The sequence below is a fragment of the Diuraphis noxia genome, unplaced genomic scaffold, assembly GCF_037042655.1.
Source record: "Diuraphis noxia isolate RWA-SAM2 unplaced genomic scaffold, SU_Dnox_SAM2 contig0005, whole genome shotgun sequence".
Classification (NCBI taxonomy): Eukaryota; Metazoa; Arthropoda; class Insecta; order Hemiptera; family Aphididae; genus Diuraphis; species Diuraphis noxia.
This window is the reverse complement of record NW_028301715.1, coordinates 29528161-29556156: the sequence shown is the minus strand read 5'-3', so window position 1 is coordinate 29556156 and position 27996 is coordinate 29528161. Positions and strand designations below refer to the sequence as shown.

Here is a 27996-nt window from a genome sequence, read left to right as displayed (position 1 = left end):
CTAGGTAAATAAAAATTCAATAACTTTTATTTAGTTCAGACAATTTGCCTAAATGTCAGTTCCAATATACAATAACAAACTGGTGAATCTATAGGAATAAATTATTATGTATTGTTAAAACTTATTTTTATTATAAACAGTTCATACAGTGTTTAATAATCATGTTTACAATTATAATATATATATATATATATATATATAGTATATGTATATTTTATATAAATAGTAGGTATATATATATATATCTATATATAATATAATTCATATAATAAATACATATGTATACAATAATATATATTTAAAAATGTTACTTACTACAACAGGATAGGATGATAATTTAAAATACATGAACAACATTGGCCACTAACAAAAAAAAAAAAAAAGAAGGAAAATAATATGTATAAAAAGAAAAACATTTAAACTGTAAACTTATACAATTTACCTAAGGTATTTCAGTTTTAAAACAAACCGAACAAAAACAGCGAAGGAAGAGACAAATACATTTATGTTGTGCATCGCAGTTATATGTATGAGGTTCTGTTAGAACAATTTTTATACATATTTATTCCACTAATTAGTACATCATGGTTATGTAAATATTTCTTAATGCTAATAGTATACACATGATACGTTAAAACAATACTTTGGTACTTAATCTCACGGAAATTGTGCACATTCTGTCATTATTATATCCTTCTCATCTAGGGGAACTATTACAGAAAACTAATTAAGATCCATTTTTTTTTTTTAATTTTTAAACAAATTTATACATACAACAAACGTTATTGTAAACGTATAAAAACAAAAATGTTTGAACGAATTTAAGTCAATAAATTAATGAATAAATTGAATGGTAATTATTCCCATGAAGTTATTAACAATTATTTTTTAACTTAACAACAATCAAAAGAAAAAACAACTGTTTCAAAAGTTATTTTTGAACTTAAAAATGCCACTTAAAATATGAAAAGGATAAGATAATTTAAAAAAAACAAAATGTTGCTTTAAAAAATGCAATAACTATCCATGCCGCTAAGACAACTTGAAGGAGTGCTGATGCGGCACAGTTAAAACAGTCAATACCACCGGCGCTTCTCATTTTAATCTTGAGAAGCGGATGGGTAATATCAGGAGGCTCCAAGATCACTACAACTACTGTCTAATCTTCGTTCAGTTGATATGGTCAGTAATTTGTTGAACTCCGTATCTAACACTTGACGAGCCTATTAAAAATATTTGAATAAAAATAAAATAATGTACAGTTTTTTTTTTATTTATCCACTAAATTAAATTCTAAATTTTAAACGTACTTGTGCGTTTTGTGGAGGTATTTGAAGAGCCATTGCAAGAGTGTTAGAATCAAAATTTTTGTCAAGTGCGATGATAGCACCATGTACACCAGATTCAACTAAATTGTTAGTATATTCCTAAATTTTGAATTGTCAATTTAATACACAGTTGATCATAACTGATAGTTTCTTTTAGTAACAATCAATATACAAACCTTCAAACCAATACTTGTAATCCATTTAATTACTCTTTCATTAGACCATACTAAAATGTCTACAGTTTCATGTTCAGCAATACGGCGTCTTTCTTCTAGTTGACTTCGATCAAAGTTCACCCGTTTTAAGCATGTTATACCAAATTGTAAGCTCGTTCTAAATAATAGTACAAAAAAAAAAATCATACTGATGATTGAAAATACAATTTAAATTATATTTTATTTTCAAGTTATGATATAAAATTCTACCCTTGCAAGTGTTACTATCAATAAAATAAACTTACCGGTGGAAACCATCCAGCATTTTTAACTGGGATCTAAAATCACGTTTTGTTAAATGATCAAGCATTCTAGCATCTACAAGACATTCCATGAATGTAGAACGATATTGTGGCAGTCCTAATGATGGTAACCAATAGTTTCCAACCCATTCATGATTCATATCACCAAAAGCTAAAGTTGAACGAAGAGATTTAGCCGGGGCTGATGGACTTGTCAAAGACACCATCTCTTGAATTGCTAATCGAAGTTTTAGACGGTGCAATGGATTGCTTATTCCTATCTCTCTTTGTATTTCAGTATCCGATAAAGCACTCATTATGGCTCCAGACTTAACATTAGCTCTGCAAGCTGCCACATACCATGCTGGCATTCCAACCCATAATTCTAACCAAGCCACAATAGTTGGTCCATTCCATAATGCAAATGGAGTTCCAGCCTTCATTGCTTCTTCAAGTAATTCATGCCTACAAAACAGATATATTAGGCAAGTGATAACCATTAAATGAAATGTTAATTTAGCAATGCTTACTTTTTCTTTTTTCTTCTGTCAAAATCACCTTTCTGACCTAAACTTGCACTACATAAACTGGAAGTATCATCTCCAGCATAGGAACTAGCCAGTGACATATCAGAAGAAGACATGTGACTCAACATACCACTCATTCCTTCTTTACCCTTTCCCTGCTGTAAAATTATAAATCAAATAAATAAATATATATATGTTAACTTGATTACATTAAGTAAATACAATACCTTTTCTTTTTTACTAAAGAATCGTCCAAGGGATGATTTGATTCCTTTTTTCTTTTGCGCAGCTGCAGAAGCTGATGACGGTAATGTGTGATGGTATGATTGCATCTGAGAGACACTGAAAGCACTTGATATACTTGACAGACTAGTTCCAGTTTGACCCATCAATGTTGGACCATGATGCAAAGAATCTTGACTGCTGTGACGAGAGGACAACGGTGATGGAGGCGTAGAAAACCCACTGGCACCCCTATATTACAAACCCAAACCAACAGCTACTACAAATAACTAAAAAGCACTAAGGAGGGCATATAAAGCTTACATTTAATGATTTTGATGTATATACAAAGAAATGATTTATCTATTTAATATGAACATCACATTAATTAGTTGTATCTCATTAAAAAATAGGAACATAAAGATTGTGATACTAAGATTTATCTTCAAAATATAAATACTGTGTTTTTATTTGGCTTGCGTGCCTGTACATTAAAAAAAACTAACTCTTATAAATAAAATAATAAAATATGGATTGTAGTTATATGTACAATATATTATGATACATATGAAATAATATGCCTACCATATTAAAAATTTCTAATCAGTAAATAAGTAAATTTAAATTACTGCAATACATACCTTAATGATGAAGAGTTATAATTTATCATGTTTAATGATGATGGAACAGTATTGATGCCAGCACGCCTATAAAAAATGGAAAAAAAATTAAAAGTTAAAGTTATCTAAATTATTTATAATAAATTAATATCATTTTTTATTTTTTTTTATTACTAGGTATCTAAAAAATTTAACAAGACTAACCTGCGAAGTTCTTCTTGACTGTGAGCTAAGGCTTGAGCAACTCGCTCTAATCTCATTGAACGTGCTGTTAATGGACTTGCTGCTCCATTATTATCTTGGGCTGATGAAATACCCATGTCATCTTCTTCATTAAGTTGAAGCTAAAAATCAATACATACTCGTATTTGTAGTTATTTTAGTAATATACACAGGCTAAGCCTTTTATACATGAAGTATGATTTACAATATAAATATTAAATGACCAAATTTAAATCAATGAAAATATATTATTTAGTGAATATGATCTCTAAGTATAATTAATTACCCAAAAACCAGAATTTGAATAGGTTAATTATTTAAGTAAAAGATGTGGATGGACCTGCCACCTGATAAATTGCTCTGAACATAATGTAAAATATGTATTTTACCAAAAATTATTAATTAAAACTTTAGATTTGGTAAAGAGCTCATTCTTATATACTATGTGTTGCGAGAGTGCGCAACATGAGTGACTATTGCTGTGTATTCCCATTACTAAAGTCTGTTGAGAGGATGTGATATGTGTTGTCCTCCTTCTCACAAGTGTAGGGTTGCCATAATTTCATCAAACAAAACCGGGACAGACAGAAAAATAGTAAATACATTTAGAAATAAATATCATTAAATTATATAAGCCATTGGGTATGTAATAATAAAATAACACAATAGGTTATAGTGTTATAACTTATACACTTTATTACTGTAACTAATGAACAATGTAAACTTTTTTTTAAATGTATTGTTGTTTAATAATATTTAACAATATAAAAATTCGTCACGAAAATGACATTTAATAACAAATAAAATAATAAAAACAAACAATCTAGGCTACGACCTATGTAGTATGTTCTACTGATATAAAAGTCATTAGTGTACCTCTGTATCACCCGTATGGATATGGACGTATTGATTATCGATCGAATATAAAAATAAAACGTAAACTGCACAGTGCACACGACTCGTCTGTTGTCCTCGAATATTCCCGATATTATTTTATAATTAGCTTATGGATTTATCAATTATTTGTTATCTCTAACAATAACATTTTGACTCTCGATTCAATTATTATATGAAAAAAAAATTGTCAAAATTAAACACAAAACATTTTTTCCTAAAACCAGGACAAATAAGCATCATGAAAACATTTTTCGGGACATCGGGACACAAAGACGAAAACTGGTGACAGTCCCGGTTTTACGGGACGTATGGCAACCCTACACAAGTGCATAACATACCAAATTTTACACTCAGCAGAATACGTGTAACTCTGTTATTTTAAAATCTAGAGTGAATTGACCTCTAATAAAATTTAAACGTTAGATTATTATCTAGACAACCTCATAGACATTTTATCATATTTTAATTTTGAAACGAGTTATGGTTTTCTTAAAAATTGTAACTGTTTTTATATCATAAATACTCATTACTTGCTTTAAAATAAAAAAATAAAAAAAAGCCTATGAGGTTGTCTAGATAATAATCTTACCTTTAAATTGTATTAGAAGTCAATTTACTATAAATTTTAAACTAACAGAGCTACACTTGTTCGGCTGAACATAAAATTTACTATGCTACACACTTTTAATACGGAGCAGCACATGCAAGTATCATGTTCTCTTAATTGCCACAATGGATGTAGTCTTCATGTAAACGTACCATAGGGTGGGAGAAATAAAATTTCAAGATGGTGTTTGAATTTGCAGGGGAGTGGCATTCTTTAGAGAGTAGAGTTAATGGCTTTGAGATTAGAAACTTGCGTACTTTTTCAATAGTTAAATTGTTTTAAATTTAAGAAAAAAATATAATAGTAAAACCAATTAAATTAAATCGAATTGGATTATTTATGTATCATTTATATTTTATATTGTACTAGTTTATTTAACTTACAGAATGATATTTATGTAAATACTCTCTCTGAGGAGTAGAACGGCCACTAGCTGGAGGTGACTGCCGATCATAATTACGATTTCTAGATAATAGATTGACATGTTCCATACTACCAACTCTAGATTCAAGCTCTTCTGCTCGGGCTTCTGTATTTTGCTTTTCAGCTTGAATTAGTCTTATCTCTGTATTGATTGCATCTAGTTGTTCTTGTAACATCAGAGCTAATGTCTGAGCATCTGCTGCTGAAGGAGACAGTGGTTCACCTGTATCACAATACATGCCTGCCTCATCATCAAGATCATCATCACCACCATCCATGTCTACATCACTAGAAGCATCAAATGCTTGCTGTACATTAGCTAAAACGTGGGCTTGTTGTAATTTTTCCCATTCCTATAAAACAAGTTCATATTAAAATATCTATATTGATTAACTTATAATATTTTATTGAAAATACAAAATGTAATTATGAAACTTCTCATAACGGACACCTTATAATAGTGGATGTTATTTTGGGAACAAACTATAAACATTCTACTAACTGAACCTAATCTAAATGAGTATCCAGTATTCAGAAGTTTCACTGTATTAATTATATTAATATGATTAGTTCATAGCACAGCAATATTGACCATGATTCCAATACTTGTAAACTTATCGAAATAAATTTCTAGAATCAGCATATAACTACAATTTAAATTTGAATGGTAACTGCATTAATAATCACTATAACAAAATATAAGATCTAGGGCGGCATATTCTAGTTATTTATTTAGGTAGATACTTTTCGAGATTTGTTGAGCAACCATACTATCTTTAATCGTGGTTGAATGTTTTTAATCAGTACACATACAAAAAAAATTATATATACTAAGTACCTTTGCATGGTTTGATTCCATAGAAGACATTCTAGACTTCATTGATCGACGTGATAATGAATGAGTATCAAAATTTGAATGTTGACTAGAGCTTTGAACAAAACCCCCTTGATCGGGACCACCAGGAGACAAACTCCTAAACAGAATGTTTATTTAATATTTTTATCTAAAAAAAAATGTAATTACCAACACACTAACCTTGTTAATGCATCAGTCTGTTCAATATTAAAAGCAATTTCTTGTTGAAGCATTTGCCTTTTAATGTTATCAATTTCCATACGAGCCTTTCCCAGTTCTTTTAATAATTCAGTCTAAAATTGATTTAAAATATTTAAAATTTGTTTGTAATAACATTAAATTTGACAAATCAACCTTTTCTGTTTGAATTTCTTCGACTAGTTTACGACACTTTTCTAGTTCTTGTGTCAACATATTTTTCTCTTCTAAAGCATGCATGCGTTCCTTCAAATGTACTTGAAGGCGTTCATTAGATTCTAAAATAGTTATACATATATACATATAGTTATAGATATATAATAAATTAAAATTATTTAAAAAAAATGTACATCCCATTTTATTTATAACCCATCTTTGTAAATATTGTTGTAAACACTTTTTCATGCATATTTTTTAACTTTCTGTAACTAATGGCCTTTGCTGTCGATGTTTTTTTAGTGATCAATAAAAAAAAAATTAAAATTAATGTATATAATAACCTGATAATAATTTGTCAACAGTAGCTGAAAGTCTTGTATTATGTTCTTCATTCATTTTTAGTCTTTGATTGACTCTCATTACTTCAGCATTTTTCTCTTCTACTTGTGACTCTAACCTTTGAATACGATCTTCAGCTGTACCGTGTCTTTCTTGAGCCTAAAATAATTTAGTATTTATTAAAATTATATATTTCAATATTATGCATTCTAACAATAAAAATGATAATAAATACATTCAATTATTAAGTATTTATTTTTTTTTACCAACTATTATTATTTAAAAACAAATGCAATATTAAATATATTATTTTTAAATTTAGAATTTAATGAAAAATGAAAAATGAATTAATTCTTAATTATATAAGTATAAATTTATTATACTTAAAAACAGTAGCGCCCAACCCATATACTAAGTGTAACGATCGCTATACATTTTAAGATTTTGTAGGGGTGTGTGTCCATACCTAAGTGGCTGAGAAATTATTAAAGATATTAAGACTTGCTATACATTGGAAATAGGGGATAAAGAATGTACAAAGAAAAATATTTAATAACTTTTGATGGGTGTGTGGGCAGGTAAAACTAATCTTGCTACACATGGAAAATATGTCTTGGGTGCCACTGCTTAAAAATAAGTTTTAGTTATTTAATTACTCTATACTCTATAAACATTAATATTTGGTATATAAAATTTATTAGGTGGTAAAAGTATGTACCAAATATCCAAATACTTTTTAATTATTCATGAATTTAAAATTTATTTAAAACAAAAATCTGGTAATACAGAAATATTGTGATGATATATTCTGTTCGCCAAAATAATATGGATGATTGTGATGGGGTACAAAGTGTTTTGGTTTGTGTGCATTCAATTTCTCTTGACGATTGGAGTATACAAAAATAAGCATTTGTTTATTTGAACATTAAGGTTATTTTATACAGAAAAAGATGACTACATAGAAAATTAGTCAAAAGCTTTCTATAATTTTTAGTAATTAAATTTTAGATTGCGCCCTATCATTTTGATTTTTTATTCAAACACAAATATTGAGATTTATATTATTCTGAAACTATGGATAAATCGATCTAATTTTGAATTAGCTATAAGCATTAATTTTATACAAATATACAATTACATACTTAATGTAAATGAATACAAGAAACCTAGCAGTCACCAGTAATTCCTAGCTTCCAAAATTAACAATAGAATTGCATACCTCTATATTATAGTCAATGCTATAATATTTGAAATTTGTTGAAGTAAAAACTTATAGTTAGGCACACGAGTACAGTTAGTATAATTCTAATTTTAAATAATACATTAAAATCTCTTAATAACGAAATATCACTCGGTAGTCGGTACCAATTGAATTTTTCATTGCAAAGGAGTTTCTATAACAAGGAGACTAAATATATGTGATATAGCTTATACGGGAATTTAGTATTTTTCTTTATAAAGTTTTACTTTATAATTTGAAGCAGTGAATACAAATATAGGTGTTTTCATTTGAACAATTTATAAATGAAAATTATACAATTATTAAAGTATTTTGAAATATTTTGCCTATTATCATAATAGGCAAATCTAAAAAAAATCACCTTACTTATATTCAATCATACATCAAATGAGTGTTTTTTTGTTACTATATATAAAAAAATTAAAAAACGCAGTAGATCACTCAGTATATATGCACTAGTTTATATTTTAAAATATTAGAAAATATGCATTAAGTAAAGAAAATGTTTAATTGTAAAAATTGCAGGAAATCGTGCTTAAAGCTTAAATAGAAGAAGTAGTAGAGTATTCCAAGACTTAATAAAAATTTAATATATATTAAAAGTAAAATACTATGACTAAGTCTAAACTAATAAATAATACGAGTTCGACAACAGGTTGGGTGAGAAAAACAAAAAGAATAAAATTGAGAAAAGTTTGATCTGTTGAACGAATCTCGTACCTGAGCCCTTACCTGGGTAAGGGCTTCCATCCGCTGTTTTAATTCTTGTTCTATCTCAGGCAGCGTTGCGAATTGTGCCAATTTTTGTTCACATAGCTCTAACTTCTCATGCGTTGCACGAGTCTTTTCTTCTTGTAACTGAAAAAAATTTACTTACAAAATTAAAAATGAAATATCTTAATAAAAATATAACACATACTTTCAACTGAGTTTCCTTATGCCTAAGTTCTTGCTCTAATTTATCATTTAAATCATGCAAAGAGGTAGATTCACGTTGTAAATTCATGTATTTTTTTTCCAAGGAACTTAACCGTTCTTCCTATAGAATATAAAATGAATAATTAAAATTGAATACTACATCATGGAAAATAATATTAATGTACCTGTTCTTCTTTAATTGAAATATTTTCTCTTAGTTCATGATGTAAATTGTTACTATTTTCTTGAGACTTATGAAGTTCTCGTTGTGTTTTTGAAAGTGAATCCTCTAATTCAGAAACTCGACTTGATAATTCATTCATTTTCCATGTGCCATATTCAGAATTCTAAGTCAATATTTTTTAAAAATGAATTTAAAAATGTTTACATTAAAAATTGTTGTTAATTATTTATCATGACAAACCTCTTGTTCAATACTATTATTAACACAATTGTCCACGTGTGTGTTGACTAGTTTTTCATCTTGTACATACTTAGTAGTTTCATAAATGTGACCATTCAGTGTTCTATTCTGACATGCAAATCAATACAAAAATGCTTAAAAATACTCATGCTAGCATCTTATTTGACTCAAACTAATTTACCACAGTCAAAAATACAATACACATCTAAGATTATTGATCCATCAAATCATAATAGATTTTAGATTTATAGTAAAAAATGTTTAAGTAAAAATAAATTAAAATATAATTTAAGATTTAATATAGTATTTTATTCTGTGATAGGATATTTAAATACTAACTTCAAAAGTAAATAAAATAAAATTATGAAACTTGGAATATTGTATTTTAGATTTTGAGTATACTTCATCAATAAGTAAATCACCATGTAATATATATGTTAAATTGTCATTAAATTACATAAAAATGATTAAATAAAATAAAAAACAATTTTGTCCGAACAAGCCGGATTGTTGATTAGCATCTATTTCTACAGATAGTTTTTGTTTATATGGACATTCACGTAATGTGAGCAAAAAAAATTTTTTTTTTTACTTTAAAACCTCAATAACTAAAGTTAATAGCTTACATATTTAAATCACTTCTACATAAGCAAAATTGTATGGTCTCAATTTCAATGTATAGTAATTTATTGTATACTTATTTCGATTTATATGGCCAGCCACTTAATGTGGGCAAATGAATTTGGTCTCAATTTGTTCAAATTAAACGGAATCTACTGTAGGATATATACCTAGTATTTACTATTTATATTAATTGGTAGATTGAATTAATGTTTATCAAAAATATTGCAAATAAATAAATATAACTCAAACATCAAAAACAATATACCATAAAATGATGTAAGTAGGTTTAAACAGTTTAAAAGTAGGTAAAATATATTTAAAATTTTACTGTGTTTAAAAAATGTGGTAATTTAAGGTTATTTTTGTGATCTACAATTTGATGTGCTAATTGCTAACTATAAAGGTCCCACACAATGTAAAACAATAATGCACTATATATTAGGGCTTTTGTCTTACGTTGGCACTTGACAGCACAATAAGATTTTAAATGTTAAAAATGAGATGGAAAAACCCTTTTGCCCTTAATTATGAGAGAAGTAGAACCCATAAAGCGATAAATATAAAACTAGCTTAGATTTGATAACTTGGACAAAACTATAAATCACAGTGAAAATTCATAGAATTTGATTCCTCTCTCCAAATATTGGATACAGCACATATGGTAGCATCAGTATTAGTACAGTGAAATATTTCAATAGTATTTTTAACTGTTATAGGAACTATGTATGAGAAATTTTATGTTTAATGAGTTATCAAGTTTATGACCGAGTAACAATAATGTTATAACATAAATTGAAAAAAACAGACAATTTCATTTATCAATAAATTTCACATTTAAAATAGTTTAAAATTATACAAAATATTTGAAAACTTAAATAAACTATTTGATGAAAATATCCCTTCTATTATTATTATTTTAATTGAATGTACCTACAGTTTAATAAATTTTATGTTAATACTACACTTTCTAAATGTGATTTTATCAAATCTAAAATTGACTAACAATAAATCTATCTACAAATAATGGTCATGTGATCATATATAAAAATAATTTTTATAAAAAAAAGTGCATTTATAATCTACTATGTGATACCATAAATGTAAAATAATGATATGTCAACTAAAGTACATAAATTAATAATAAAACGAAAATTACTTTAATAGTAAGCGGTTGTGAGCAAGAGCCATCCACATTATCAGAACCTCCATTTTCTTGGATAGTAGAATCATCTTCTGTTTTACCTCCAGATTTGAACACATCAAGCTATAAAATATTTTTACACAATTTATTATATACAAAATAAAATGTTTATGATAAAACAATTAAATTATTATTACCTCTTGCATAGTGCTTTCTAGTTTCTCTTCAAGCTTAGCATTAGCTTCTAGAGCATACCTTAATCTATCCCTTACCTGTTTATAAAAATAAAATATATTAATAAATATTGATTATTTAATAAATCAGCATAAATACTTAATTCGTAATTAATTTAAATTATAGAAATCAATAATCAACAACATAACATTTTATTTTTTATACTTACTTTTTCATCAAGAGCCTTATGATGCTCAAAAAGACTTTTAAGAGCTTTTAGAACTTCTACCTCACTGGAAACACCCGAATAGGCTTGTGGATTTTGATTTGTTTGCCTTTTAATGACAGTTGATCGAATTGACCTTTCATGTCTTGACACTAAACTTTCCAAATGTTCTAATAGCAACTAAAATTTAAAATTTAAAAAGTTTAAATATGTTTAAGTTTATAGCAATATAAATTATTGTAATTATGGAAATATATACTCTTGTATTGCTTCTTTCAGCTTTTAATTCAGCAATTTCCTCATCTCTTGCAGCTAGTTGGTCACGTGTTTGACTTAGTTCTTTTCTCAATGCAGCAATTTCCTAAATGACAAAATGGAACATCAAATTATTAATAAATGAGATTTATTATTAATTTAAAAATAATACAAACATTAATATTAATATGATGATATGTATAATTTTATATTAAATGAATAGTGTAAGTATTTTAAGTACACAATGACATTACATATGTCCTACTATAATGCATGGGGTTTGAAATAAGTAATGATACCTAACTGTTAATTATTATACAATAATCTTTGAATACAATAATAAAAAAAAAATCAATAAAATATGTTTACCTGAAGCAAGACTAGATGTAACATGCAAGAACATGTGTTAACATTGTTATTAATATTTGATATACGATTTAATTTGTATTTTGAATTATCACAAGTTTCATGTACTGTAGTAGCAGCATCATTTAATAATGATGAAAGTGTATCAGAGAATTTTGAACGATATAATATGTTAATATTGTTCATAGTGAATTGCTATGCGCAATTATACAAAATGTTAATTGATTATTATACAAAAAAAAATAATAATATATAAAGCAAAATAGAAATGACTAAACAGAAATCATACTGAACTCAAAGGTTATGCAATTCATACTAAGAGGGTAAAATGCAAATTTGAAAGAAATACCCTATTGAAATGGAAAGTAAAAAAAAAAAAGTAAAAGAAAAGGGAGATTTACCTCAGCATATTGCCACTGGTAGTAAAAGCTTATACTTTATTACGAATTCTCCCCTAATAATCACAGAGCAGCACATATTACATCCGTTTTTTTACACAACGTTTGAATATTCAAAAGGCGTATTACTCAAATATTCAACATGAATTTCTAGTGATTTACGGCGAAAAAAACATTTTTAGATTCCGAGTGGACAACAATATTCAAAAAATACAAAAATTACGAAAAATAGCAACAAATACCTAGAAGGTAAAATTTCCAACACATGTAATTTTAAATTGGTTATTATTTTTAAATTTAGACAACAGATAGGAAACTTATAATTCATAAATGCATGCAATTTTTAATAAATTTTATTTTCAGGGAAAAAAGTAGTCAAAATTATTAATTTATGTTTCAAGACTTGAAAATTTAGTTAGGTTATTAGTAGGGCTCGGAAGTTGTAGGAGCTAATAAAGGTAAAATATGCATGCAAATATGCAAAAATATTGTTCTGAATTCCAAAAATATACGCACATCATCTACTATACGACGTCTAAAACGAAACTGTCACTGACAAACATCAATCGTGTATACAATCAACAGTAACGATAAACGAAGAAACCATCATTATATTTACGATAACTTATCGACGATAAGATCGTACTACAAATAAGTATTTCGGCATACTAGCGTGATGAAATATGCACTTTTTAGCTAAAATTGGCAAAATATGCATTTTCAATTTTTTAACTCACAATTGTACACTTCAAATTTCTAGCTAGGTCTGCTATAAATTGAAATCATACAGAACAATATGCAATTCCAACAACTTCCGAGCCCTAGTTAGGTATTCTTATTTTAAGTACTATGTGTCAATGTTTAAGTATACCATAATCATAATTGGCTACAGAATACACGAAATATAACATAAATTTCTTAAATTTTATCCGCTCCCATCACGCAAAGAGTCTCTACTGAGTCTCTAGTAGGTGACTTCTTAATCACGAATACCATGTGTCTTTTTTTTCTGTCTCTTATCACTTATACTCATTATGCTAAGAAGTATAGATTGTATAATTATTATTAAAAAAAAAAAAAATTATCCGCTTCAATGTTTTATTTTACTATATTTTATTATAGTATTAAACTATAAGTCTTCATCTATTAATTATTGTTCCCTAGATAATGTTTTATTTAATATTTAAGTCTAAAATTGTAAAACAATAAAAATGTATATTGTATTAAACATATATTAATATGAATGTATTTAATCAAGACGTATATTTTAAATATTAAATAAATTTTTTTTTTTATTGATCTTAAGCCGGCGACTAAGGCCATTAGCTGTTGTAGGGGTTATGAACTGTGGTAGTCGTAAGGTTTTGGTACGGTAGGTTGTTTTTATGGTTGTTACGGTAGGTAGCAAACACGTGTATGTGTGGCAAGGTTTTTAACTACTATGAACCCGGGTGGTCACCCATCCGGGAGCTAGTAGCTGTGGCCGTTACTTACTCCCAACATTCCGCGATTCCGCCAAGCAACATTTAATTAATTATAAATAAATATTATTGTAAATTGTGAACTCATGGGACACCTCATGAACCTGTTCAGTGGGACTCATTATCTTTTCGAACAAATAAACAATAATAATAATAATCACTGAGCTTATTTTTAAGAATTATGTCGATTCTTTTTTTTTTTTGGTATATTTTTATAATTTTTATTGATACGTTAAATTTTCAAACATCTTTTCTATTACACTTTAACTGTACCTATTGAAAATAAAAAAAAATATATTAAAATTTGAAACAATTAAGTACACATTTGATGCTCTGTACAGTGCACTTATTGGACTATAGTAATCCTGTTGTAGGGACTGTTGAGATGGGCGAGACCGTTTTCGACCAAAAACGTACCCTTCGCTTTTCGGTCGATTCACTTTTCGACCAAATTTAAAAAAGACTGATTCTCTTTTCGGCCAAACCAAAAATTTATAAATAATTGCTGCTATATAATATAGTTTTAATAAGTTGCATAAAATGTTGTAAAATAACAATAGCCAATAGGTATTCGTAAAAATACAATTCGGGACAAAATTATTTACAAAACGATATTAATTTTACACACACACTAAAAATTATCCCTATTATTTTATTTATTTAAATTTTGAAGGTTTTTCCAATCGAATTCAAATTTCTTGGTACTATTCAGTACCAAAATTTATACTTTTAATAATTAATCACTATTACATAATTATATAATTGCCATAATTTTACAAAAAAATTTGTTTTTGGTCGAAAAGGGAATCAGTCTTTTTTTAAATTAGGTCGAAAAGTGAATTGGCCGAAAAGAGAAGGGTACGTTTTTGGTCGAAATAATATATTTTGTTCACATAAAGTGCAATTGTATATAGATAATTTTATACATTGTATAGTTTATACTGAAATGTTATAATCAGGGCTAGGATTTGTATGCAACAGCATGTTTTTTTTGCGACTTCTGATTGTTGATTTTGTCAGTAATGTCCACGAATCACCTCATGATGAGATTAATTGTGGTGTTTTTATTTTGCACGTTTTTGCATATTTTGGATAAAATGAATATTAATGTATATATTGAATAAAATTAATATTATTGCATATTTCCATTAAAAGAATGCGAAAAATGCATGTTTTATAGTATATTTCGTAATTAATGTTTATAATTTAATATTAATACTTCCTATTTAATTCTAGCTCAACTGATTAAAGTATTAAACTTGATTTTTTTGTCAAACACAAAATTTATTTTTATAAATACAATCCTATGGTACAATAGGTATGCGATTAAAGATTGAATAGTTTGACGGAGAAAGATAAACACAATTAATAAAAGTATGTCGGTCAATATAAAATCTAAGATAGAAATTAAAATGCATAGGTACTTTTGTATATTTTGGTAGAAATAAGAGCAAGGACGGGTCCGAACTCCAGAATCTGTACGAGGGAGAACTTTAATTAAAAACATTTTTACGATGCTTTTTAACGACGAGTGAAAAATTTAAAATTATATTATATTTTTTAGTGAACAGGAGAGATCACTTACCCCTAGTGCTCCCCTTGGTTCCACCCTTGAATAAGATAATGTTTATATTATAATATACTTATATTATGTCAAAAGACGTATCTATCAAAGATGGAAAATTTAGGTTTAGATTTTATTGTTTATAAATAACGAAAATATTAAAATTTTTTTAAGAATTATAATTTTTTGATAAATAATTATATAATTTTTCCAATATCATTTTATACATGATAATATGTAATAATTTAAGCTGATTTACGAATAATTTTAAATAACAAATGAAAAAAAAACAGGCGACCCTATTTTCCTATAATTTACTGAAGGTAGTTTTTGATACGTTAATTATGAGACGGTTTAAGTAGAAATTCAAAATAAGTAATACTTAAATAATTTAAAACTAAGATGAATGAAAATTGTTCAACAAAAAATTCATCATTAAACATATTTTTATTTACTAAAATTTTAACTTTTAACCCGATTTTATTCAATGAAAGGTTAAGAAAGACGCTACACACATATTTGTTGTCTCCATCAAACAAGTGGATAACATAACAAATTTACACTAAGCAGATCACATTTAATTCCATTAGCTTAAAAATTAAAGTAAATTGATTTATTATGAAACTTAAAGGTAAGAACATTATCTGTGTTTGTAGGTGAGTTTTTTACGATAACTTAGTTTTTAAATGAATTATGAGCATTTTTAATTTATGCTTTATATATACGTATAACTTGCTACAAAATTGAACTATTGTAATCAATCCACAAACAAACATAGATAATTTTCTTAACATCAAATTTCATAATAAGTTTCAGAAAATTTTTTAAACTAGCAGAGCTAAACGTGATACGAGCGTCTAGAGACAGCACAAGAGCAAATACCTTATCAATTATCATATCGTATTTCTTATAAATTATTATAATCGTTAAAAATATTCAATATATTCAAAATTTTCAAATCGCAAAACTTTCTTCAGTTTTTTAAAATTTTGATTTATTCAAATATATTTGAGTGCGCGTATTGTAATCATACATTTTGTAAAAAATACAATTTAATTAGGCATACAAAATTACACATGGAGGGACGTAGGTACCATTAAATCTTCAAGACCACTGATATAGATGCAGATATTGAATTAGATATAATTAATATGACTTTTGTTTCGGTTCAGGGTAAATATACTACTTGAATTTTTCACTATTTAACTTATTTATGAAATCAATATTTTTCATAATTTTTTAGAGTTTGAAGAATGGAAATCAATTGACGAGGTAAGTCCTTCGTCACGGTTTGTTAAACAAAGGGGGACAAGATTTAACAAATATAAAACTGTAGCCACAAATATTTATTATTGCCATCGTTCTGGAATATTTTAGAGCAAAGCTACAGGAAAACGTGTCATGAAAAATATTGGTTCGTGTAAAATAGGCAAGTGTCAAAATCAGTAATATACATTAATCAATTACCTACTGAAAATTGTAATCATGTTTACCTGTTGTATATAATCGTGACTTTGTGATTGTTTATTGTTTTTTGTTTTGCTTGCTGTTAAATGTTAATTGATCTGCAAGTCAAGTCGTTGGTGTTTATGAAATATACGAAATAGTTCATCACTTATGATATAATTATAGACTTGTTTTTATTATATTATTCTAAGATGACAAATCCTTTCTATTGCCTATTCCTCTAATAACTAATTAATTAATTCATATATATATATTATAATTAATAAGAAGTACGATATGTCGATATGATAATTGATAAGGTATTTGCTCTTGTGCTGTCTCTAGACGCTCGTAAACGTGATCTGATGAGCGTAAATTTGCTGTTATGCAATTGTCCTAAGATGTAGACAACAAATGGTTGGGCAGCATCCTCTTAAGCATCCGAATTAAAATGGTAGGGATAATACATTTTTGTATGGCAATAAAATATAAACTATTACAAATGTTAATAAATTATAGCGAATCAAATTAATTACAAGTATTTGTTGACATTTTATTTGATACAGGTATATTATAACATAATATACTAGGTTCAATTATAAGCTAAATCGTGATTAGTAGGCATATGAGATTATGAGATATACATGTAAAATCAATCGAGTTTAGCAATATTTCAAACAAACTTAAAATTAAAAATGACATTACAAAATTATTTGTTATGTTTAAAATTTTTAATGACATAATTCAATTTCAAAATTATTAATTGATATGTTATGTACAAAATCTACTAGGTACCTTATGAAGCCATTAAATAATCAATAATAACTTAATTTAAAATCTATTTTTGAATAATATGCCTAATTTTGAAAATAATATTACATCTTTTAATATTTAATGATCTACATATTATTTTTAAGAATTGAAAAAAAAAATCCTAAATAATTTGTAAATTCATGCAAAAGTGCCTTCGCTGGTTGATTCTTCCCTCAAGATACTCAAACTAATACATATATATAATTCTAAAAAATAATATTTATGCTTATTGTACTTTTTTTTATGAACAGATTGTATAAAATCTAGATTAAAAAAAAACAACTTAAGACTTAAACCGTAAATAAACAGATCTATTCTTCAATAATTAGAAACAATAAATTATAATTATTAATAACAATCAAAAAATAGGTAAAAATGTACATGAAATAGTGAAATGACCGTCTAACATTTTAAGTAGAGAATAATTATTATTTTCTTATTTAACCATGTGACTTTTTTTCCTGAAGAAATATACGCGATCTATAGTAAATACTAAAAATTATAAACTAAATATCATATTAATAATATTAACTAAATTACTCGATTTAATGTGTACTTTACTACTTTATATAAAACAATATAACAATATATTATTATAATTATAATAATAGGTTTAGTTACCTCTGGGTTTATTATAAAACTAGATCTAGTGCACATCATCGTTTCATACATTTTTCGAAAGTACTTATGGGTCGAGATTGAACCTATAGATACTTGATATAATTGTCTAGTTATTAGTCACCATTCATGTCAAGGTGTAACCGAGATTGTTTGAACCTAAGCATACATACTGTACTCTGATAGTGTATCTGTTTATTCCTGGTGTATTAGTACGCATAGCATTGCACTAAATTATGTATAAAGAACGATCTATTTGAGTGTCTACATTCATCATTTCCATAATTTTTAACTTTTTTAGAATTTTTTTACATAATACGAGTATTATGCCATTTTATAAATTCAAATCAACAGTTTTATATAATAATAAAAGTCCCAAAAGTAGTTATAATTAAGGAAAAACCAAGAATTTTACATTCATACGAAAAGAAAACTTCAAGTTGTATTGGTTTTTAATTATTGTTGTTGAACACATTTTTTATCCTGTCAAAAACACTGAAAATGTAACACGACATTTCTCATAAGCCGTTGTTAGTGGAGATTTAAAAGTATTGAGCGTAAATCCGCAGTAAGCGAGGCAGTAAGTATTATGAGCGTCTGAAGTTAAAATTTTGACAAAACTCATCAAAATCACAATCATAATTGGAAAATTATTTCTAGTTAGAAATTCATAAAAAACTTCTAGTTACATTTAAGTTTCGAAAATTAAATACGAGGTATACTTAAGTTTTCCTACATTTAAAAAAATTAAAAGTTTACAGGAAAGAAATTAATATTAATTTACGAGCGTTTGAAGTTAGATATTTGATATTCGTACGAGTATATAATTCTCTTACAAAGATTTTCTAATTTTCAGTGGTTGAAAATTGAATATATTAATATAAGTAATATTATACAATTATATATAGTTATAAATGTTATAATAGCAATATAAAAATATAAAAGGCATGATTTTTTTTATAAGTATTTAAAGTTCAAATTTGGGTAAAATCTATTAAAATCTCAAACATTTACTAATAATTCAATAGTTAAAAAATTATAAAATGTTCAATTTGTATAGCTAAGGCTCGAGCTAAGGACTGAAAATTTAAAACAAGAATTCTCAAAATTAGTTTATATACTGATCAACAAATTAAAAAAATAGTTGTAAACATTTTAAACTCAAAATTTGAACAAAATTACGTACAAAACTAAAAACTAACAAGACTAATGGTTTTAAGAACTTTTAGTTATTTTGTATAGTAAAAAATAAAAATATTATTCGTGGGTATATAAAACTTTTTTAAAAATGAACCAACCTACTGTAGTACTATCGTTTTTCATATTATACGATTTTACATCATTGAATTCAAATTTAACACATCTATCACAGTGACTCTAGACAGCTGAGCGTTAACTACTTACCAGCTTTTTAATATTATATCCCGAAATAGGATATATGTAGTTCAGAATATTTTAAACTAAAAAGATGAAATTTCAAATAATAGGTAATAAAAAAAGTAAAAAATATATTTTTTTTAGACACTCAGTTGGTATAAATAAAAAAAAAAACCAAAGTGTTATGAAAGCTAATTATAAGTATTTTTAGTTACACTAGCTGCTTCCTCTGAGTAGTTATCTAATATGTACTATTATATTATAAATTTATTAATTATGAATTGCGAGCATTCTATGATATATGAATGTATTATATACAGTAAGGTGCGGTACAATTCAAAAGCTGTAATCAAGTAACATCATAAGTGAGTTATAATATTATACAATAATGAATCATGAGTTAATACGTTAATAAGTAATAATAGACCAATAGTAAAAAAAAAACCTTTATACCTCGAGAAATACGAAGGTGCCTATGAGTTTTAATAAACTGCTATTAAGGTCATGGCGAGGGTCATGGTGACTGGGAAATAATTGATCGTCCAATATTATTATAAATTATAGTAAGGCGTAACTACCAGAAGTTCGACGTTCAGTAAAATAAAACTTTAAAAATACTGAAGAACTCGATCAAATTTACGGGGATTAAGGTACCTATTTCCTGGTCATTGAGTTCACTGTGATGGATATGTAAGTTTGAGTTCAATGATAATTAATTGTACACGAGAAAAGATTTTGAGTTGTGTCTGCTTTTATTCCTAAAGTTATTTTATAATATTACAATTTTTATTATTATTACATAGGTATTATGCCATCATCAGCCAATACTGACGTACCCTGTGAGTATATATTTGTAGCTAAAGTGACTTAAGATTAGTCTAAATATTTTTATTTATAGTTAGATGTAACATTAAAAGAAAATCTTTTGATGAGAAATCGTATTATATTTAGCGTAAATATTCAATTTCGCGAATAATTTAACTTCAGATATTTATAGAATTTTTGCAATACTTCAGACAATACATAGTCAATTACAACTTATGAGGACCTAATGTATTAAATTTCCAAATCTAAAGTATGGATATTAAATATTTTATGAATATTTAACTATAAAATAACTATCAAATTTTTGAGATTTAGACGAATTTCTTCGAGGACACTACAATCGCACATGTTGTCTCTTATCTCTGTCTTACAAATTCAAAAAATAGCAATAACTGTTTTGCGCGTGAAAGAACAGAGAAGACTAATATCACTATGAAACTAAATTTTCACTACGCAAAAAGGATAACATTAGCTGAGAAATATCGTTTTTATTTTTTCGATGTCAGAACTACCACAAAATAAATGTTAAACAGGGTTGAAAAACACAAAAATAAAGGATTTTGAAACAAAAAGAACATTTTGCGTATAAGTGATATTAAAAAAATTAAAGAAATTTCACAGATAAACTATAGGTATTGTATAACATGTTAAAGTCTATTAACTATCACTACAGCCTAGGTATAGTTATATTCCACGCAAAATAGTTTTACTGTTATACTACATTTGCAACGTGCACACAACACATGAGGGTGTAGTGTCTTACTACATGAGGGTGTATTACTCTCGCTATTACTATTTTTAGTGTACCATGAGAGCGGATATATTATTGAAATTTACAAGTAATTATTACTATAGGTATACCTTTTAAACAAATAGAGCAAAGGTATTTTAGCTGTACTTTCATTATAAACTATTCCATTTGTTTTGAAAATTTTAAGTCTTAAGATATCGACACTTGTTTTTTTTCTTCAATTTTCTCTCTCTGGCCTTCACGTAACATATAGACAAAACGTATTCTCGCAAAATCATTTTTCGTAATGTTTTGTAAATAATATGAGTGTAAAATCACTCATTATAAAAAATACAGAATAATATTGAGAGTATGAACAAGTCAATTTGTCTAAATATTGTCTCAAAGCAATTTTAATTAATTTTTTTTAAGTCAAATAATAATTACATTTATAACCGTATAAAATTGGTATGACAAACCTATTATTAGTTATCATATCAGGTATCACTTATCTAATTTCTAAAATTACTAATAAAAAAAGATTTTAGGTACGCAATGCGTTTTATTTTTATTGCGTGGATATGAAAAAGCAAACAAATATTTCGCAAATAACATCGTAGGATATTTAGCTTATCTGTAAAAAATTAAATTTTATGATTTCATTAGTAATCGAGTTAGTAATGCACGAATCCAGTATTACTTTTTAACAAAATTAAAGTAAATTTTTAAAAGAATAAGATATCCATTAAAATATGATACCTCGGAAAAGTCATAAGTTGGAACGTAGATGATAAATAAAATGAACATTTAACATTATATGGCTTAATGAATTAAAAAAGTTAAAATATTTTGAAAAGCCAATAGCGATATAATATAATCAATAATACGATAGTTTCAAGTTCGATAATAAATAGTAATAAAAATATGCCTAATCATTTAAAAAAACAATGTGAAAAATCCTAAAAATGAAGTAAAAGGAGTGTTGAATAAGCCAGAAGTAGGGCACCAGGTCAACTACCAGGCCTATCGATCCAAAAGGGTGCGTTACACAATGGTGTGGAAAAAGGGCAATGGATGATGTACTAGACTTTTCAAAACGGCAAAGAAATAATGTACCACGTGTGTTAAATCTAATTAAACTTCTATCAAATAATAAGACAACTTATTTTATTTTATTTTTTTAATGATTATTTTAGAATTTAATAATTTTAGAAAATGTTTAAGAACACAGTTAAATTTGTAATATTCGAGTAATAAAGTATAAAAATTGTATTGAAACAGAGAAAAGTTATTATGATTATCAGATGTATCTGGAATATTAAATATACAAAAAATCGGGAATTCGATTTGATACCTGTAAAAATAAACCAATTTCAATTCTGATTTTTCCCCGATAAACAAAAAGATAAAAAATTAAAAATATTATAAAAACTAAAAAAATGTTTAAAAAAAATTTAACATATTATCAGATTAACAGGAAACATGGCGTTAATATATAATTCTAATAAAAGGGATGAATAAAATTAAATTGAAAAAAAAAGGGTAAGTCGTGGATGTCGCTGTGCTGTACAGTAGGTTTGTTACAAGTGGGTTACTGTAATGGTTGGAATTAAATTTGAATCCAATGATATTATATCATTCTATACGAAAAACGATTCTAAGCAGAGGTGGTTTATCTGTCTAGGATATATTATAGATTATTAAAAATTTTCATATCTTAGATATAAAAAGCACAAAATAATCTGCGAATTTTCGGGATTTTTACGTATGTTGGCAAAATTCAAACTCTGAAAGCTTATAAAAAAAATCGTGCCAATGTATTTTTAATATTTTTCAACTGTTATTGTAACAATAATGTGTTAGGAGCCTTGTATTAAATTTTCAAGCTTTTCTATCAAACAAATAAATTTTAATCGATATTAATTTAAAAAAAACTAATAATCATCGAAAATTGCATATGCCTATAAATAATTCAACTTAAGTCGAATTTTTTTGAAAATTGCGTGGTGTATAGAATATAGTTATATAAACATTCGGTTAAAATTGTAAAAGTCATTTGTTTTAAAGTTACATCAAAAACCAAAATCGATTTTGTCGAAAACTGATTGTGCGTAAAATTTCCCATTTTCCCCTTAATTTTTAGTTTGTTTATCCCGATTATTTAGAAAAATATTGAGAATTTTTTAATTTTGATCCCACAAAAGTACCAATTAGATTCACTTTCTGATCGATGGAGGTACTGAAGTCGAAAATCAAAGCACTTTTAGTGCCCCAAAACGCGATGACAGACACAAAAATAATAAAATAAATAAATAATACCTAAGTAATGACTATAAAACGGTTTTTGACAAGGGAATTGAGTTTTGAAATAACAATTCCATAAAAGTATATAAATATAATCACAATCCAATAGTTATGATTAACATTAGACCAACATATTCTGTTACATCTTTAAGTATTTTTAGATCAAAATTAAGATATGATACAGAAATATGGTTTCACCCATGAAATTATTGCTTCACTCAATGAAGAGCAATAATGCAAGATTGTGATGAATTATTATTTTTAATTTCAAACCAAAATAATTATCATATGAGATACTCGATTCTGGTGTATCTTACACATAATGGTTAAAAATATAAGTTATCTTTCTAATGTTATTTTAAACGTTTACAATATTTTAAAAACCCTCCAGTAAAATTTTAAAAATAAACTATCTGAAACATGATTTATGTTTATTTATAACTATAAATATGCTGATTGTTAATATTGAAATATATAAATGTATCAATAAGTAAAAAATAATAATAAAAGCATTGATCATGTATTACTAAATCATGTTTATCTAATAAACACATTATCGATTTATAGGTACCCACTAAAAAACAGTTCAAGCAAAATGTAATAAGGTACTTAGAACTATTAAGACATTCTAAAAAACATTTAACATATAATTTACCCACTTAAAGGTTGCTCAAATAAACTTAAAGGTTGATATTGAACATTGAGTGCACACTTTTAATTGGAGTTTTTTAAGTCAGTATATATAAATCCTCATATCTATAACTTACCTTAATATGATCAAATTGCCAGTGAAATAATCTACCTATCAAAGTAATTAAAGTTGTAAGCTTAGCAGAATACAAATTATTCTTAATATTCTGGTTAAGTTTATAGGCTACTAAATTATATGTTATATAGATTTCCTATTTGTTATGTATTCAAATTAATGCTAAATTTAAATTTGAAGCTAATTTATACCATATTATTATCCAAATGAAAGGGACATAGGTATAAGGTATATTATAGACAAATGTCATAGGCAATCTATTATTATTTATATGAAGTGGATTAATTTCCTTACCAGTTACCACAAACATTATACTATATCGTTGAATACAGATACCGTTGGTAATATATAAAATATATTACAAACCACTAACAAGATTATGCTAACCACAGATAATATAGACACAAATAGATAATTATTGTTGTTAAGGAATTCCATAAAACCATGATATAATATTAAAAATAAGATATTATATTACAATGTAATGATATATATTAATGCGAGAAATAATGTAAGAGTCACAGCACCATATGCCATTCTAATATTTAATATTATTTTGTTGATGTAGGTACCTAAAATATTTTCATTAGGTAATTTTGTAATTAATTGGGCTTAGAACAATTTCAATCGCAATTATTGAATGTTGACTTTTTGAGTCATTGAATATATTATACACTAGTGCTGAACAACTTTTTTTACAGGTTTTTAGATTTTACTAAATTCAACTTTAAGTTAAAATATTAAATTTATTAATAAGTATTCTTATGAATTATAATATTCACTAGAAATTCTAATTTAACTAAGGTAGGTAGTACATGGGAGGTTGCAGATAATATAAGTTTGATTAAATACATTTATAACATTTTTCTTTGTTATACCCATTTGTACCTTAACCAAAATAGGTTATGAAAACTTATTCTATATCAGACTTGAGGTTAGTTTACAATAGGTGTTCTATGCAGCTTAAAAATAAACCATTTTAATGCATACAAACTGTGTCGCTGAACATTGTGTCACTTCTGGACCCTTCTTAAATGTTGTCTAGTGATAACAGAGCATGTCATAGAGGACACAATGTCTGTGACAATCTTAAAGCACTATTATAGGCACCTATTGTGGTTAGCCCACACTAATTTTTGTATCAGGTGGGATAATACAACCAGTTTTTATCAGCAGAGCAATCTGCTTTTAGTATATCTTGGCCTAAATAGACTATAGCTTGGAGTATACTGAGTATAGTGTAAAAACACTGAGTACCTATCAACATAAATAATTGTAAACAGGTACTTAAACATAATTTTATACCTATCATAATATTTTGATAAGAAAGCAATTCATTAATTAAAAAATTGTGTAATGGAAGATTTAAAAATGTATAGGTATTAATGGGTACACACTAGAGATCATGATCAAAAAAGTAGTAGATATTATGTATAGAATAATTTCTTAAAATCTTCTGAAACTATAGTTAACCACTAAGTTAATAATTTCAGTATAAATATTCTTGAGTTTTGAGTTAAAGATAATATATACATTATATGTATAATTTTAGTAATATTACTCATTATAACAATAGATATTATAATAATATAAATCTGATTTAACTTAGGTACTAACTACTAGGTACTACAAACATATTACTAAAATTATTAACCAATAAATAATTCAGTAACTTACATACCTAGGATTAAAAATAAATGTAACTTGTTTAGTACCTAGATCAAATAATTGAATCTTACCTTTGGAAATGTAGCATCAATTTGTCTTTGAAGAGCATTTCTTTCGCTTTCTACTTCGGCCAGTTGTTTTTCAGTCTCATCGAGTCTGATTTGACTCTTGCTCAACGTATCCAAAAGCTTGTTGCGTTCCTCGACAACAGTGTCCATAAACTCATTGATGCGAACGTCTTCGCCTGAAAACTGATGCCGCTGACCACCAATATTGTCTTCAGTGATGGTCGGCATGACATCGCACATCATATTCCACATTTTGACGATATTTTTTAATTCACAGCCACGTTAAATCAATTATCAACTATACACTGAAAGCCATTTCATCGAGTCTTCGTTATTCTGAAACGGAAAACAATCACGACGTCAAGAGCATCGACGGCGGACGTACACACTAGATATTAATTGTAGGTATTGAACGTAACAATTGAGTATTTTCTACAATCGGATTATTTCAACTACCGATATCGGACCAAACGATGGCGCAAACAACGCGGAACCGACGTATCGGGCGAAAAAACATTGGAGAATCACACACGGTTTCATTGGGGATCGGCGTTCTGTTCGAACCAAACGCGGACGCGATCGATTTTCAGAGCTCGAGATATCGTGATGTTATGTTTTATCAATCTAAACTGCTTTATCACTGTCGGCCCGAGAGAGCATGGAGTGGAAATAGTATTAATACATTGACGGTGAAAATGACATTAGTGATGCCGTGGTGCTAGTGTTTTTGTAATTTCGTATTCTGTCTATTTCTGCGATGGGCGTTGTTGTGTGATATGATTATTCTACGAGGGCAAGTCGACGACGTGCCGACTGCCGAGACGTACATAGAAAACCGTATATAGATCATATAATAAGTTATATGTATAAAAGATCCCACGACGTGCAACGTTCGGGGCGTCCCCCTCCCTACCACACTAGCAACGCACCGAAAGATAGCACGGAATCGAGACACGAGAAAAGATTAAAGCAGCCTTATCATCAACGCATAAAATGGGACTCGGCACAAACGAGTTCTTCCGTTTCTTGATCCTCAAATTTTTCTTCTTACATCTTCAGATCTTCTTATCTACAAAACGTATTTACTTACGTGGTTGAGAGGAATTTCAAACGCAAAACAGACGTCCTATGAATCGTCTGCGGTGGGGACGCCCGCGCGATATCTGTTTTCAGGAATTTACGCGGGCGATCGACACAAGCATGACGGCGGGGCGGCGGCGCCTGACAAGTTTAACGGGCTACTCCGATACGCGGCTGCGGGCATAGCGACCCGACTCTGCGGCACCAGCCATCTACTGACGAGAAACGAATCTGAAAGGATTGCGATAACACGACTATCTCCTGTTCGATGAGTGTCTACGAAATTCCGCGAGCGAACATTTGGACTTGGTGAAAGTTTCGGCCATGTTTGCAGTTCGATTGGGGGTGCGTTTCGAGTGTTTCGACTGAGTTCATGGAAGAAATGCAGCGCGGGCGCGGCTGTTTCCATGACGCTATCGGGTTGACAATGCGCCCGAGCACGAGGACTGGCGCGCGCGGTCACGATTGCGGTGGCCTTGTCGACTGTCGTTGTCACGGCGCCCGTCTGTCTGACGGACCATGGTTAACATTACGAATTTAAAATTAAGACGCGCACTACCCGGATTCCCGCGCCTTCCTTTCATCATTATATTACATATAGATATTATTACAGTGTTACACATATTAAGCTAAGC

The 27996-nt window shown here is 27.7% G+C and overlaps 1 protein-coding gene across 4 annotated transcripts; it reads right to left on the bottom strand.

The window, feature by feature from the left end:
• Positions 1-9: 9 nt before the first annotated feature.
• Positions 10-27709, bottom strand: Liprin-alpha (PTPRF interacting protein alpha). 4 transcript variants are annotated; one of them, XM_015511003.2, is made up of 23 exons: positions 27372-27709; positions 26285-26617; positions 11862-11963; positions 11606-11782; positions 11400-11474; positions 11218-11325; positions 9438-9545; positions 9199-9360; positions 9015-9134; positions 8816-8953; positions 6858-7014; positions 6514-6635; positions 6340-6452; positions 6142-6277; positions 5264-5656; positions 3359-3498; positions 3176-3241; positions 2540-2786; positions 2316-2470; positions 1789-2250; positions 1505-1661; positions 1311-1427; positions 10-1223 (listed from the first exon to the last, which is right to left on the bottom strand). In XM_015511003.2, the coding sequence occupies exons 2-23, from the start codon at positions 26531-26533 to the stop codon at positions 1128-1130; spliced, it is 3600 nt and encodes a 1199-aa protein (XP_015366489.2). In that variant the 5' UTR covers positions 26534-26617; positions 27372-27709; the 3' UTR covers positions 10-1127. The 4 variants fall into 4 exon arrangements, with proteins under 4 accessions (XP_015366489.2, XP_015366490.2, XP_015366491.2 ...); XM_015511004.2 differs by having other exon boundaries at positions 8828-8953; positions 27372-27708; XM_015511005.2 differs by lacking the exon at positions 9438-9545 and having other exon boundaries at positions 27372-27708.
• Between the last annotated feature and the right edge of the window lie 287 nt (positions 27710-27996).